We start from the raw sequence: 14,354 nt of genomic DNA on the forward strand, positions 1-14,354 counted from the left end.
CAGCAGGGCTGGGGACGGGCAGGGCTGGGGACAGCTGCCTTTGGGTGACTGTCCTTCCCTCCCTGCAGAGCGGCTGAACATCCAGATCGTGTCTGCCCAGAGCCGCACTGGCCTGCTCACGGCCCAGGAGGCCCAGCGTGTCCGGCAGCTGCATGAGGAGAACCGGCAGTTCCTGCGCATCCCGCGGAGGTGAGTCCTGCAGGGCTGGGCTTGGTTCCCTCTCTGCCGAGCAGCCTCAGCCGCTCGGTGGCTGCAGGCCTGGGGACAGCCCTCTGCTTTGTCAGTTCCCTGGCTCTGGGGAAGCCACTACCTAGCCTGCATGGGCCTGCTGTAACCTGCAGCACAGGTGCCTGCTTGCCCTGCAGGTGCTGCCAGAGCCAGCCCATCTGTCCTGATGGTGTGGGTTTCCTACTCAAAGCCTGGCACCGCTGGAGTTGCTGCATCCAGGCCACCTAGTAAGCCTTTCCAGAGCTCTGTGCTTGGTGGACAGAGAGACGAATCCCTCTTCTTAAATGCCTTACAAATCTTAGCTTGAAAAAACAACCTTGTGAGATCTAGTGTACGTAGGATAGCGTCCCCAGCTAGCGGAGCTTAGAAGGAACAAGGGAAAAAGGCGTACTTAAAGCTGCTGAAAACAGGTGCACGCATGTCTGAACTATAAACATCTCAGTATAGCTGAATGTATGGCGCCTGTGTTCTTTGTGGATGTTTATTGCAGTAATGTAACTGGTGTGCCTGCTACTGAGTGTGACCACTCCCTCCAAAATGTGCCTGTTACAGGCCGCGTTGGGATAGGACAACCAGTGCAGAGGACTTGAAGCAAGCTGAGAGGGAGAGCTTTCTCGAATGGAGGCGACAGCTTGCCCAGTGAGTATGCCACTTGTGTCTGGGTAAGTAGCTGGTGGCATTTAGAGACGCAGGAAGCAGTGGGTTGTGTTTATCCTTGTTGGACCAATAAAATTAATGTCTTGTCAGTATCTCCCTGTACTTGTTCTGGAAGGCTGGACATCCCAGCCACAGTCCAGACACATCTTTGTGGTGAGCTCTGCAAAGCTCTCTTGTGCGTGCATGTTCTTGTACTGTTTACAGTTACAATTCTTCAGGATGTAGTGTGATGTTCTGCTTTTGCCTGCAAGGTGGAGTTGTGGTGAATGTGTCTTCTAAGAGTAACAGTGCTGCTCTGAATAGAGTGCGGTGCTGCCAGCCTGCGTACAGCAGCTTGTGCGGGTCCGGTGCTGGATCTGCTGGCCTGGAGAATTAGGTGGTATCTGCTCACACCCTGCAAACCCACGCTTGCCCTGAGTAAAGTTGTTCAGGTGGTGGTAACAGCAGTCAAGGGTTGTATAGAGTCATTTCAGGTACCAACCCCAAGTTCTGGGTTTTTGTTTGTTGTTTTTTTTTTTTTTTCCCAGGTGATACTCGATTGAGTAATAACTGCTGGCATTTGGGATAAATTCTGTGGTTTATTATTGTGGCTCTGAAATTTCATGGGCAGACTTTTAATGAGTTTTTGCTCTTTCCATCATTTACCGCTTCTCCATTGGCATGATGAGGAGCCTTTGCGGCACCACTGAACCAGTGCCACTGACACCAGTTTACCCAGGTGCTTGATGTATTTGCAAAACTAGTAGAAATAGTACCTATATATGAGTTTGATTTGATAGCTGTCTCTGAAACTAAAGCCTCCTGGATCTACGGATGAGCTGGTGGTGTGCTTATTGCCTGACATGGGCTAAACAGGACATCTTTTTTCTGTTTTGCCTTAGCCTTGAGGAAGAAAAAAAGTTAATTCTAACCCCATTTGAACGAAACTTGGAATTTTGGCGTCAGCTTTGGAGAGTCATTGAAAGAAGGTAAAGTATATCACTATCTGCTTTTTAAAACTCATCTTTAATGTGTTTTCCTGAATTTAAGCTTTTGAGTCAAGCTTCAAGTGTCTGAGCACAGGAAAAACAATTACAGTTTTGTTTTGAAGTGATGAAAATGCGACGTGAAGAAGGCAGCTGCTTAGTGGTGTATGCTAGCTCTCAGCACTGTGATTCTGCAGGCCGTCTGCTGCAAGTCCCTGATGATTCTTCAGATGCTGCTGCTCCTGGCCCCTTCCAATAACTCCATGTGGGAGGCCTCTTTTGAGAATGTGTCTTTGAGGTCTTTTGCCAAGATTTACCCTTTCCCCTCTTTCTCAACCACACAGCTGCAGCCTGACATTCAGGGGCAGGAGGCAAGGGAGATCAACTAAATAATGTCGGGAAAGAAAGAGCCTCTTGGTCTTTGGCCTCTTGCCATGCAGAGAAATTGCAGCAGTGCACAAAAGACAACAGCCTGTCATATCACAGAAATAGCTTTGTTTGCTCTGCTGAGCTGTAATACAATAGGAGTGCTATCTGCTACGTTAATCTAACTGGGGCATTTAATTTCACTAGTAATTAATTTTGAGATCATCTCATCTGATTTTCCTAAAATTGAAAAATACTTCACCAGTGAGGTCATGGTGAGCTAGTCCTTTCACAGAAGTGGCTTTGTACTGGGTGCTGCTGGGCCTTTGGCTCGGAGAGAGCTGGGTCGGGAGCATCCACTATAGGGTATCATGATGTGCAGTGTGAGCGTATGATGTGTTTTGAGGTGGCTGGAATGTGTTATTAATGCTTTTCTGCTCTTGTTGGAGCTTTTTATTTCATGTAGAGTGAGGATGCTGTCTCAGAATTGAACGGAAAAGTCGTCCAGTCCCTTACCTTGCCAGATAATTTGATCTGTTGTCAGCCTTTTCTTGTATTTGTTTTAAACTAGCTCCCAGCTGTGTGATTTGGTAACTTCTCTGTATCCCATCCCAGTACCATGGTGTCAGCTTTCTCTCATATTGATCTTTGAATTTCCATAACTGTTCAGTGCCTCTTTGTACCCATGTGGCTTATTAAATGACTCCCTTGGGGGGGTTATTGATTATTTTTTTTTTTTTAATATGTAACCAACTGCCTAGTGAGGCTTGAAATTCTTCCATTCAACCCATGGTGTTCTGAAGCTGTACTGAGTTAGGAGAAATCCCTGTCAAACAAATAGAATCAGCATGTGGCCACCAGTATTTTAAATTACCTGCCTGAAGAAGTTCTAGTGGAAGAGGCTGTAGTTAAATTTTCCCCCTCCTTTTGAAAAAAGCATGGATACCTCTGGTGTCTGAAGGCAGTACATTTAATTTGTATGTAGAACTGATGAATCTTGCTCATATATGTGGTAGCAACCTGGTGTCTGGGTTTGGAAGATGTTTCCTAAAAGCACGCTTGCAAGGCCTTGCTTGCATGAGGGAGCAACATGTTTTACTGGAGTCTAAGACTATTCTTTTGACTGTTCTATGCTTTTTGTGACAAGAAAAGCACAAAGAAAATTCTGAAAATGCCTGATAGCAAATGCTTAGAATCTGCAGGTCATTTGTGGGAGACTTTGTACATCTTCCTCCATGCAGAGAGGACAACAGTGTTCCAGAATATCTTGCTGTGTAGGAAAACCACCTCTTCTTCCTCTCTGTAGCCACCCTGCTACAGTTTGGGGATGAGAATAGACAGAAACAAAGTCATGTTATCACAGTTTTTAGTAACATTCTAAAGGATAGAATACCAATACTCTGGTTCTTGCCTGCTGAGTGTTTCTGAAGGGTAGAGGGATTGGCAAAACTCACATGCTTCCTTTCCTCTTGCTGGCTGTACAGGAGAATTAGCCAAGTGAGGGAGAAATACTGTACAGCAGTACTGGCTTGTAGCATAAGCATGGTTATGTTGGGGCATGTGGGATGCTGAGATGCTTTGTTAATTCAATAAAGGTACTTAGTAGGATAATACAGTAACATGCTGTGCCTTGCTGCTTTCTTTGAGGCAAGGTAAGAAAGAGTACTTTATGGGGTTTTCTTTTATTTTTGCAGTGATATTGTAGTCCAGATAGTAGATGCTAGAAACCCCCTTCTGTTTAGATGCCAAGATCTGGTAAGTAAACACTTCCTTGAATGTTGTCTTCATTATATTTCTTAGAGTTTATATGATTTGTTTAATACATTTAGCCACCTCGAAGCTGTTGTGCCTAACTGGATACCTTATTTATGTAAGTATTCTGGCATCAAACTATTTTTCTTCAATGTTTTTTGATATTTCACACAGTGTTGCAGATTTAGAGGCAGCTCTGCAGATGTTACATTGCAGATATTATATTGCTTCTCATTACCCACTATAATTCTCTGCACTTAAAGGAATTGTTCTGTTTAAAAGCACAGTGGAATAAAAATGGGTGAGGTTTACTGTGCTGGAAGTGAAAGATCAGGAATTATTGAAGTGGTAACTTTCTAATGATAGTTTATAGAACACTGTACATCTATGAGATACGAAATTGCTCAAATAGTTAATCTTAGGAGTTCCTGCTGTGAGGTGCTGATTAATATCTTGTCATGGCTCTAAGCAGACAAGGTGTTTGCACATGTGGCCAGAAACAAGCTGTATTGTGGTAGTTGCATGCTCCAATTTGTTCTTGTAGCTTTCTGCTAAATACCAGTTCCATCTAGCCCAGGGGACGGTAAGCTTAGCTACAGTTGTGTGGAGCTGGATGGGGTAACTTGTCTTGCTGCTCTTGTATCACCTTGGGAGGAGGAGGAGAAGTCCAAACCAGAGTACGAACTGATCCTTCTCTTGTTTTTTTCAGGAAAGTTATGTTAAGGAAGTCAGCAATGACAAGGAGAACATGATCCTGATAAATAAAGCAGATCTGCTGAGTGAGGAGCAGCGGGCTGCTTGGGCACAGTTCTTTGAGAAAGAGGGCGTTAAGGTGGTGTTCTGGTCAGCTTTGGCAGAGTGCAAACGGCTATCTGGAGAAGCAAAGGTACTGTAGATGGCCAGTTCCAACTGGGTATGTGCTGGCTGCCTGTGATAACTTGCTTTGTAATTATGCTTGTGATATACCTGAGCGCCTTTCTAGGAAAGGCACAGTCCTTGTCTCAAGGAGTATTATTCTAAGGACCGATGCGGTGTAAACCAGCATTTTAATGATTGATTCACAGGCAAAAGTGAGGAGAGTAAAATGGTGAACAAAGTGATGTGCTGTTCGGTCGCTGTTCATAGTGGTTACAATTTCTCTTTCAAGGTTATTGACATGATAAATAATACTGAACTAGAAGGTAAATTTGTTCCTTAAGGCTACCTATGAATAGCTACAGAAACAGCCCTTGTAGGTCTGTTTGCAAACTCTTAACTCATTGGTAGAATTGGAATCCTTTCCAAGAGGGATGCTGTGAGGGTTGTGGTTATCTGTACAGAGGATTTTTCTCTCCCAGAGAGGGGAGGTGTTTCTTAGAGAACCTGAAGTACCTGAGAGCCTTTCTTTGCCCAGCAGAACAAACCATGCTGCTGCCCCAAGTTACAGGTTATCAATAGATGGCACCCAAAAATACCTAGTCTGTTCTGCTGGTTTACAGTCCTTGGATAAAATGTTTTTACCAATTGATTTAAAAGCAAGACTGAAAGTGTTTAGTTCTGTTTTCTTTTTTGGAAAGAAAGGTCAAAATACTATTGTTATGAAAAGGTCTTCCTTTTTGAATGTGAACTGTTTGCAGGGAAGAAAAGTAAAGAGTTGAACTGAAAACAAGACAGCTTGAAATTATTTTAATGACATACTTAGACCTGAAACAAAATGGCTTTGTGTTTTGAACATTTTGAAAAATTTACATTCATTCCTATTGCTAGGAACACTTGATAATTTAAAAAAAAAAAAAAATTGCTGGGCTTTGCTCCTGCTGCGTGTAAAGATGCTGTGGGTATGCGTGCATTTAGAGTTGTGCTTCTGGAGAGAAACCTCTTAATGACTTCACAATGAAGCTGACAATGTCTCTTGGAATACTTTTGCCATTCTCCTAAAATGGGTTAGTTGTTTATGCATCCTAGTTAAGACCCCTGAAAAACCTGTGTGATGTAAGCAGTGAATTGTCAATCCTTGGGATCTGGCTGATGAAAACACAGTTGACTGTGCTGCAGCAACTGCAGTTAACAGCAAGACTTAGTGTTGTCTTTGCATTTCACCTGTGAAATACTGTTCACACAGGAACTAGACACTGAAGATGTAGCAGAGGACCCGAGTGAATCTGAGGATGAAAGCTCCAGTCAAGAAGACAATGACACAGCACAAGATAGCGCAGAAGGCACATCCTCAGGCAATGCTTTGCAAACTGTAAACCAAGTTCTGATTAGTGACGATGACAGTAGTGATGAATATGAAGACTGTGAAGAAGATGAAGAGGAGGCCTGGCAAACCTGTTCTGAAGATGAAGATGGGGACAAAGTAAAAACTATTGCTCCAGAGAGGATGGAAAGCAGGACTGATGGTGCTGCAGTGCAGCATGTAGTACAGGAGCAGAACAGGAACATCAGGAACTTCAGCCATCTGGTACAGAGAAATGAGCTGCTGGAGATATTCAAAACCATGCATGATGGATCAAGGGTGAAGAATGGGGAAGTAAATGTTGGGCTGGTAAGTTGGACTTAGTGCTTAACTGGAACTTGCTTAATCTAAATTTTAATTCCATATGCCTTCCATGGGAAAAATTCATCCTGTAGCCTGACCTCCTATAAGGGTAAAAAAAAAACCTAGTTAAGAGGGTTTTGTGCAAAGATTAATTCTGAGGTTCCTGGAGCCCAGCGTTCCCCGCTGCTTGCCTTAATTTTTTTAGTATGTTTTATTAAAGTACTTTTGTGTCAGAGCCCTGTCAGTCTTGCATCACCCTGCCTGATAGCACTGTTACCATTCCACTTCTTTGTCTTCTAGGTAGGTTACCCTAATGTTGGCAAAAGTTCAACCATCAACACAATCCTTGGAAATAAGAAGGTGTCAGTGTCTGCTACGCCAGGCCGTACAAAACACTTTCAGGTATTGCTAACAAAGAGCATTGATCTTCTCCCCCCTGCCCCCCTTCCCCCAGTGGAAGAGAGCTTCATTATGAACTAGTTGTAACCAAGTGGACTCACTGAGAACTCTGTTTGCCAACCTGAACTTTGCCCAGCAGAGTTTAGGTTGGAGAGGGGTGGGCTTGATGTATATAATTTTGGAACTATAGTTCTTGCTTCCAAACTCTTGCTGCAGTTTGAGAGCCACTCATGGAAGCTGCTGTGCAATGGGAGATATTTTCCATCTCCTGATTTTAAGTAGCTTGGCCCTTCTTTTTTGAGCACCAGTTATGAGGAGAGAACCTCTGAATAGCTTAAGGTCAAGCTTTCAAACCATCCATCTTGTCCACAGTCATTGCTGTGAATAAGTCTAATTATGCCACCATTTTTATATTGATCAAGCTCTTAATTTTGAGGTAGCAACTCCAGTGCTATAATGAGCATTATGGATTTGTACTTGTGCAATCTACCTGTTTCAAAAGGTCCGACACAGTTAAAGGTTTGTGGAGTGTTTTCTCCTCTCTGAAGATCTTGCTGCCCCCATCTGGACACCTTATTTATGAACCTTGGAAGTGCTGCTGTCTTCTGCATCAGATTTCCTTAATTCATTGGCTGGGGCCAGCAGGGCAGATGTCTGTTGTAGGAGAATTTCTGCTTATTCTTGTTTGCATCCTTGTTCCATCTATGCGTTTGATTTTTTTTTTTTAATTTTTATTTTCTCCTTCATGGACACTGACTTGCCTTGGTGAACTCATCGGTTATTTATTGCGTAGACCCTGTATGTGGAGCCTGGCCTGTGCCTATGTGATTGCCCTGGTCTGGTGATGCCATCTTTCATCTCTACCAAGGCAGAAATGATTTGTTCTGGAATTCTGCCTATAGACCAGATGAGGGACCATGTCCCACCCATTTCTCTAATATCCTTTGCATGAGGTTTGTGAGAGTGTCTGCAAGTGTCGGATCTGGAGTATGCAGCGTAACGTGTTCCAGCCCTGCTAGGGGCACACATGCTCACACGTCGAGGGCAGTGGGGACACACATTGGATGAAACAGCCCTGCTGTGTTGGTCTTTCCCCATCTCATTTCAAGTTTATCTTGTTGTCAGACTGACATCGTTTTTCTGGTTTGTGACAAAATCTAAAAGTCATTCTTAATGTGTGCTCTTGGAGTGACCAGGGCAAGATTACTTGTGTAGCTGAAAATCACCAGGTGGTTTCCTTCACTAGCTTATGTTTGCCAGCATATCCCACGAAACATTTTGGAAGCAACCTATGGAATAAATATCATAAGGCCAAGGGAAGATGAGGATCCAGATCGAAAACCAACAGCTGAAGAGCTGCTAACAGCATATGGATGTGAGTGATGATCCCTTTAAAACTTAAAGTTAGGCCCAACTCAGGCTTGTCGTGCGTTGAACCTCTCCATTAGGACTTGCCCTCCTCTCAGGAAGGGCCTTTGTTAACAGCTAATCTCATGCGTTTGTTGCAGTGGTGCTTGGCCAGTTTTGTCTGACAGATGTAGTGATTGTGTTGAGGATGTTGAAATGCCTTGCCAATCTGTGTAGTGTGGTGCTCTCATCCTTTTAGATATCTCCCATCAGCCATGTCTTGAATTAGACTTTGAAGAATGCAGTGAAGGTTTATCTCCCTTGTCTGATTCTCTGATCAATTAATCTTCTCTGGCCTTAAAAATAAAAAACCAGCAGGTTTTCTGGTGGTAGGGAGACGTCAGCTCTCATCATTCCTTTCAGATTAGGATGCTTCTGCAGTACCTCTACAGTCAGTGTTCCCTTTTTTCCCTGCTTTCCCCAACAGAAGCCTCTTTCTAAGGGAGTTTTTTTGAGAAAGGACACAAATGTACAGTTAGGCAGCAGAGAAGAATATATTAATTCTCTTGTACTGACACAGAATATACTTTGGATTTGTCTTCCAGATATGAGAGGCTTTATGACAGCTCATGGACAGCCAGACCAGCCAAGATCAGCTCGATATGTGTTAAAAGACTATGTCAGTGTAAGTGCTTCCTGCATCTGGGTTTTCTTGCCTGCTAGGAGGTGATTTGAAGGTTTCACTGGAGCATGAAGGAACACAATAAAGTGAACTTTATTTCTCTGGATAAAATCGCCATATGTCAAAATAAACTTTAAATGGGGCTATTTTTATGTTTTAAAAGAGTAAATTTAATTTCTCAAGCTGCTTAATCTTAAAAAGATTGCTTAAAAATATGGTGCTAGCTAAATAAATTATCACATCTCTAAAATAGGCAGCAGATATTCAGAAAATGGACCCGTATTGCATAGTTGGACCAGTATTTGGCACTAAGGGCTGTAGTTCTGAGTGTTGTTACACTGCATGCTTCTACAGCACATCTCGGCAACTTATCGTTGAGTATTTCTTAATAGGATCGTCATGGTTTAACCCCAGATGGCAACTAAGCACCACACAGCCACTCACTCACTCCTCCCTGCTCCCAGTGGGATGGGGAGGAGAATACGAGGAAAAAAAAAAAAGTAAAACTCATGGGTTGAGATAAGACCAGTTTAATAACTAAACTAAAATATAATAATAACAACAGTAATAATAAGAAAATATAATAATAATTGTAATGAAAAGGAATATAACAAAAAGAGAGAGAAATAAAACCCAAGAAAAGACAAGTGATGCACAGTGCAGTTGCTTACCATTTGCTGACCGATGCCTGAGCAGTGATCTGCCCCTGACCATCTGCCCCCCTGGTTTATATACTAGACATGACGTCACATGGTATGGAATAGTGACCAGTTTGGGTCAGCTGCCCTGGCTGTGTCCCCTCCCAAGTTCTTGTGCCCCTCCAGCCTTCTTGCTGGCTGGGCACAAGAAGCTGAAAAATCCTTAACTTAGTATAAACACTGCTTAAACACACTGATGTTTCCAGTTGTTGCTATCAGCATTCTTCTCCTACTAAACCCAAACCATAACACTATACCAGCTACTAGAAAGAAAATTAACTATCCCAGCTGAAACCAGGACAAGGATCCTCCAGTACTGAGAGTTTTGCACTGTATTGTTTGCAGCTGGACATTGCAAATAGAAATAGAGGTGGAACAGTACTTTAACTTGGAAGTTGAGCCAGTTGTTGCCTGGGAGGAGAAATAAAGTGTACTGATAGTTAGGCTGCCAGTGTGAGCCTCTGGACTTCTAGGGCCCTTCTTAGGTTTGGAGTTGTTTTCTTACCTCTCTGGGTCTTTTTATGAGGATTTTTGGTAGTAACTGTGTCCCGTTGCTTTCACAGGGGAAGCTGTTATATTGCCATCCACCTCCTGGCATTGACCCAAATGATTTTCAGCACCAGCATCAAAGATGCCCAGAGAGCAGAACTGTGCAGGCCAGTGGACAGGTGAAGCCTGAGAAGAGTACCAAAGCAAAACAAATTGAAAATGTGGTGGACAAAACATTTTTCCACCAGGTAAGTTTTGGAGGGGATTTATTCTAGGAGTTACTACAGCACTGGTGTGTCATACTGGAGAAAATAGCTTTGAGAATGGAGCGGTGCTGGGTTGAGTTAGTGGTGTTAGATGCCATTGGCATCTGCAAGTAATTTCTACCCAAGAGCGCTCTGTTCTTTTTATTATCTCCTCAATCACTGGGAATGTCCTAGCTGAAACTCAAAGATAGCTAATGAGGTGCACACAGTTGATTTTTAAAAGGTCAGCAGGGTGACCCTCATTATTATGGGCCTAACATCAATCTTGAGCAAATGGCAGAGTGATTGGGAAGAAGGACAAGGAAGGAGGGTGGTGTGACACAGCAACTGACCAGGAACATGGTTTTGGACTAACAGGTCCTTCAAACTAACTTTCCTTTCTTGAGATGATGTATTTAGGGGTCATGATAAGCTTCTTTAAGACAACTGACTTAGTACTACATGGTTGTTTTGACTCAGAACCTGAAATCAGATGAAAAGAACACAGAAATGGATTTAAAATCTAATTGAGAAATCTCAAAATTAAGTGGAAAATGGGAATTTCTCTTAACTTGTATGCTTCTTGTTAGGTCCCACAGGGATCTGTTTTGCCCCCATGCTACTGAAAAAATGTATTAATGACTTGTAATGAAATGTCAAATCCATAACTGATTAAGTCCACATACCTGACAAAGATCAGAACAGCGTTTAGCAGTGAAGAGGATGGGTCATAGGATAGTGTGATCTGTTTCGCTTGGTTAGCTGGATATGGACAGTATTTGTTTCAGCACAGCTAAGGATAGTCATGCATTTTGAAAACAAGGACTTAGGCCCTTTTCAAAAAACAGTGAGCTGTTTCGGAAAACTATGACCTGAAAAGAATTTTTGGGATTACCAGACTCTTCTTCTGGCTGCCCAAAGTGCTGGCATGAGCTGTGAGCCCCAGCAGTGCTACCCACGCTCCAGACTTGAGCAAGTTATTTTAGTCTCTGGCTTTCACAGATGCCAGATTTATTTGCAAAGACAATTTGTTGTGTGCAAAGCAGAGACTGTGAGAATCAATCCTAGCGCCGTAGCTAATGTCTGTCAGACCTCAGTGTCTTGTCAACACTCGGCCTCTGCTTGCAGAGGTAGGTGCTGAGGACCTGGCACAGCGAGGCATGGCTGCAGACAGAACTGGAGTGTGCTGGCAGGCTTTGACTTGGCTGTGTGGCATGACCTTGCCCCCAGCTCTGGAGCTGGGGGCTGAGCAGGTCTTGATGGGTTTGAGCTTGCCTGTGTCTGGATTTATTAACATATCACAGTTCCTTGTGGTTAAGTATCTTCTCATCGGTCGTTGGTGATTATGTCTCTTCTTCCAGGAGAATGTTCGTGCCCTGATGAAAGGCGTCCGGGCTGCAATGGGATACCGGCCCAGCAGTGGCCTCGTGCCTGTGACTACACCCAATCCTGGCAATGTGGTAGGAAAGCCCTGGAAAAAACACGGAAACAGGAACAAGAAGGAGAAAATTCGCCGGATCACTAAGCACCTGGAGGCTTAGCTGTGGCACCAGTTTCCGGCCTTTCCAAGGCAGGGACTGCACTGTCCTGCAGCCTTGAACTGAGGGGGAAAAAAAAGGATAAGTGGGCATTGCTAGCTCACCTGGGAGCTCCGTGCTATGGATTGGCCTTGGCAGGAGATAAGAGTGGGCCCTGATAGTTGGAGCTCATCCCTTCTGAGAACAAAAGAGACCTGGCCATTCATGTTATCTGGAAGCCAGCCCAGACATTTGACTGCTGCTGAAACATCCTTTCAATGGGAGCAGATGGAGCCGTGCGAGAATGTTTTTTCCTTCCATAAAGGATGTATTTTATAGCTGTTGGGATCAAAGCAAGCCCTGTAAAACTGACTAAAATCTTTAAACAGTTGAATTTCAATGAGTGATGTTTGTTACATTTTGAGACACTATTGCTCCTCTCTTTTTTTTTTTTTTTTAAAGCTTGTTTGTTGATTTGACAGAACACTTTAATATGTGTTGAAAAATGAGGTAAAAGGATCTTTATTGCCCTCTTCCTTCTCTGCTATACCAGCCCTATTCTCTAGAATCCGGTACTGAAACCACTCCCTATTTCCAGTTTAAGGCAGAGCAGAGCATGGCACACTGCAAGGAAAATGCTGCTTTTATGTCCTTCACACTGAGCTGGTATCAGTTGTTTTTCTGTGTGACTTCCCATTGGTATTTTAAAACATTAGCTCCGTGTGACAGGCCAAAAATCTGGTGCTAATTTGTCCTTAAATATATTTGAGATTTTACTTCCTATACGGCACCATGTTCCGTCTCACTGACCTGTCATTGACCTAGTCCCGGAAGTGTCATAATAGCAGACTTTAATGAGTACATTAGTATTTGATGCTAAAAAGACAGTACTTACTTGGGGTCAGATTTAAGTGAGATTCACTCCTTTGTTGCCCTCCTGAGAAAGTATTTGTGTACTTGGACAGTGCTTTTCCTTCCTAGTCCAGCACAGGGAGTAATGATAGGAGTGGAAAGGCTTGCAAAGACAAGTTGTGCTTTGTTTTTAGGTGGTGAAGCAGACTAATAGATGACGCTGGTCTCTGATACTAAAAAAGGGATTGCTGTCTTGTAATTTTGTACTTTTTAGGCCTTAAGTGTGGATGGAGAGATGAAAGCAACTGCTGAGCAAAGCCACAGCAGATGTGGGGCATGCAACCAAGCTGGTTTTGGCTTTGTGACCCTTGGTGTGCTTGTCCTGTACACAGTGCAAACTGGCTGTATGCAGAGCGTTCTCTGACAGCAGAGCTGTTGCCTCAGCTCCTGCTTCCCCTGGAGTCCCTGCTCTCAAGTTCTTAATTACATCACTGGAGGGAAGATATTTCCCTGCCACCTGTAAAACTAAAGCATAATTATACTGAATGAGTATGGTCAATGGTATTTTAAGTCAGTCTACCATAGCAGAAAGTAGATTCTCAGGAGAGACTGTTTAATCTAGTTCACTTGGAGAAGGTGATTTTTGCCTTTGTTTCCTAAAGAGGTTGTGCCCTAGCCAAATTGGTCTCTGATCAGACTTCCCCACCCTCCTTGGAGGAATGGTTTCTGCTTTTGTACCTTATAATACTTCAGGGACCTGATTGCTCAGAAATGCCCATTTCTTTTTGCCCTGTCTTGTGTGAAGCTATTACCTGTCAAATTGATTTAGGGGTATTGTTTATTGAAGTTTTAAAATATTTTTTCTATTCTCTTTCTCTACTTTCAAAGCATTTTGAATTCTTAGATCTTGTTGCACGTACCTGAATTTTCTTCTTTTGCGTTCTCAGCCCTTTCCTGCCAGCTGGATCTTCATGAGCCTCCTTGCTGGCCAGGCTGTGTCCTGGTGTAGACTCTTCCAAATCTAGTGACTAACAGAAATCCCCAGGGCCTGAGACTTGGGATGACTTTGCTTGTTGCTCACAGAAACATTTGGCCACAAGACCTGCTAAACCACTTCCACTGTTTGCATGAGTGAATGGAGGATAATATAAATACAACGGAGCAAATAATGTTTGCTCAGGTTTCTTAAATGCAAACTGCTCCTTGCTGTGCTAAAGGACTCTTGCCTCAATAGAAGAAGGACCATAAACCAGAGCTGTGGACCTAAGGGCTTGTTAATATTTTATGCTGAGCAGTGGGCAAACTAGGTAGTAGGTGAGGACCATGGTTAAATTAATGCTTTCCTGTGGTGGTTTGGTCTGTTGCTGAACTGCATCCGCCCTGGCCTACCCTTGCCGGCGAATGCCGGCCGGGCCGCGTTGACAGCTCAATCCAGCGCATACAAGCAGCTGGCAGGCGTGAGGCAATGTGGGGACTGCTCTGTTGTCGAGAGTCTGCACAAAGGGGATATTGTGCTTCACCCTAGCCACCTGCTGAATGAACCTCTCTCGGCTGCTCCTGTTGCTTTCTGCAGAAGGCAAGTTTCCATTTGTGAGTGCTGTTTTCTTAAAGCGCCTTGTGCGTGTAGAGGGAGTGT

At 43.6% G+C, this 14,354-nt stretch overlaps 1 protein-coding gene across 1 annotated transcript in view; it reads left to right on the top strand.

Annotated features, from left to right (window-relative positions):
* LSG1 (large 60S subunit nuclear export GTPase 1) overlaps positions 1-12,233 on the top strand; it is a 13,072-nt gene extending 839 nt beyond the window's left edge. Inside the window, exons 2-13 of the mRNA XM_010568441.1 lie at positions 69-189; positions 781-867; positions 1,767-1,853; positions 3,911-3,971; positions 4,678-4,854; positions 6,070-6,495; positions 6,790-6,891; positions 7,682-7,825; positions 8,140-8,263; positions 8,841-8,920; positions 10,179-10,352; positions 11,711-12,233. Coding sequence (XP_010566743.1) covers positions 69-189; positions 781-867; positions 1,767-1,853; positions 3,911-3,971; positions 4,678-4,854; positions 6,070-6,495; positions 6,790-6,891; positions 7,682-7,825; positions 8,140-8,263; positions 8,841-8,920; positions 10,179-10,352; positions 11,711-11,890 — 1,763 coding nt within the window. The 3' untranslated portion in view covers positions 11,891-12,233. The remainder of the gene's footprint in view (positions 1-68; positions 190-780; positions 868-1,766; positions 1,854-3,910; positions 3,972-4,677; positions 4,855-6,069; positions 6,496-6,789; positions 6,892-7,681; positions 7,826-8,139; positions 8,264-8,840; positions 8,921-10,178; positions 10,353-11,710) is intronic.
* The last annotated feature ends 2,121 nt before the right edge of the window (positions 12,234-14,354 follow it).

This window comes from Haliaeetus leucocephalus, unplaced genomic scaffold (genome assembly GCF_000737465.1).
Source record: "Haliaeetus leucocephalus isolate CR32 unplaced genomic scaffold, Haliaeetus_leucocephalus-4.0 Scaffold240, whole genome shotgun sequence".
NCBI classification, from domain to species: domain Eukaryota; kingdom Metazoa; phylum Chordata; class Aves; order Accipitriformes; family Accipitridae; genus Haliaeetus; species Haliaeetus leucocephalus.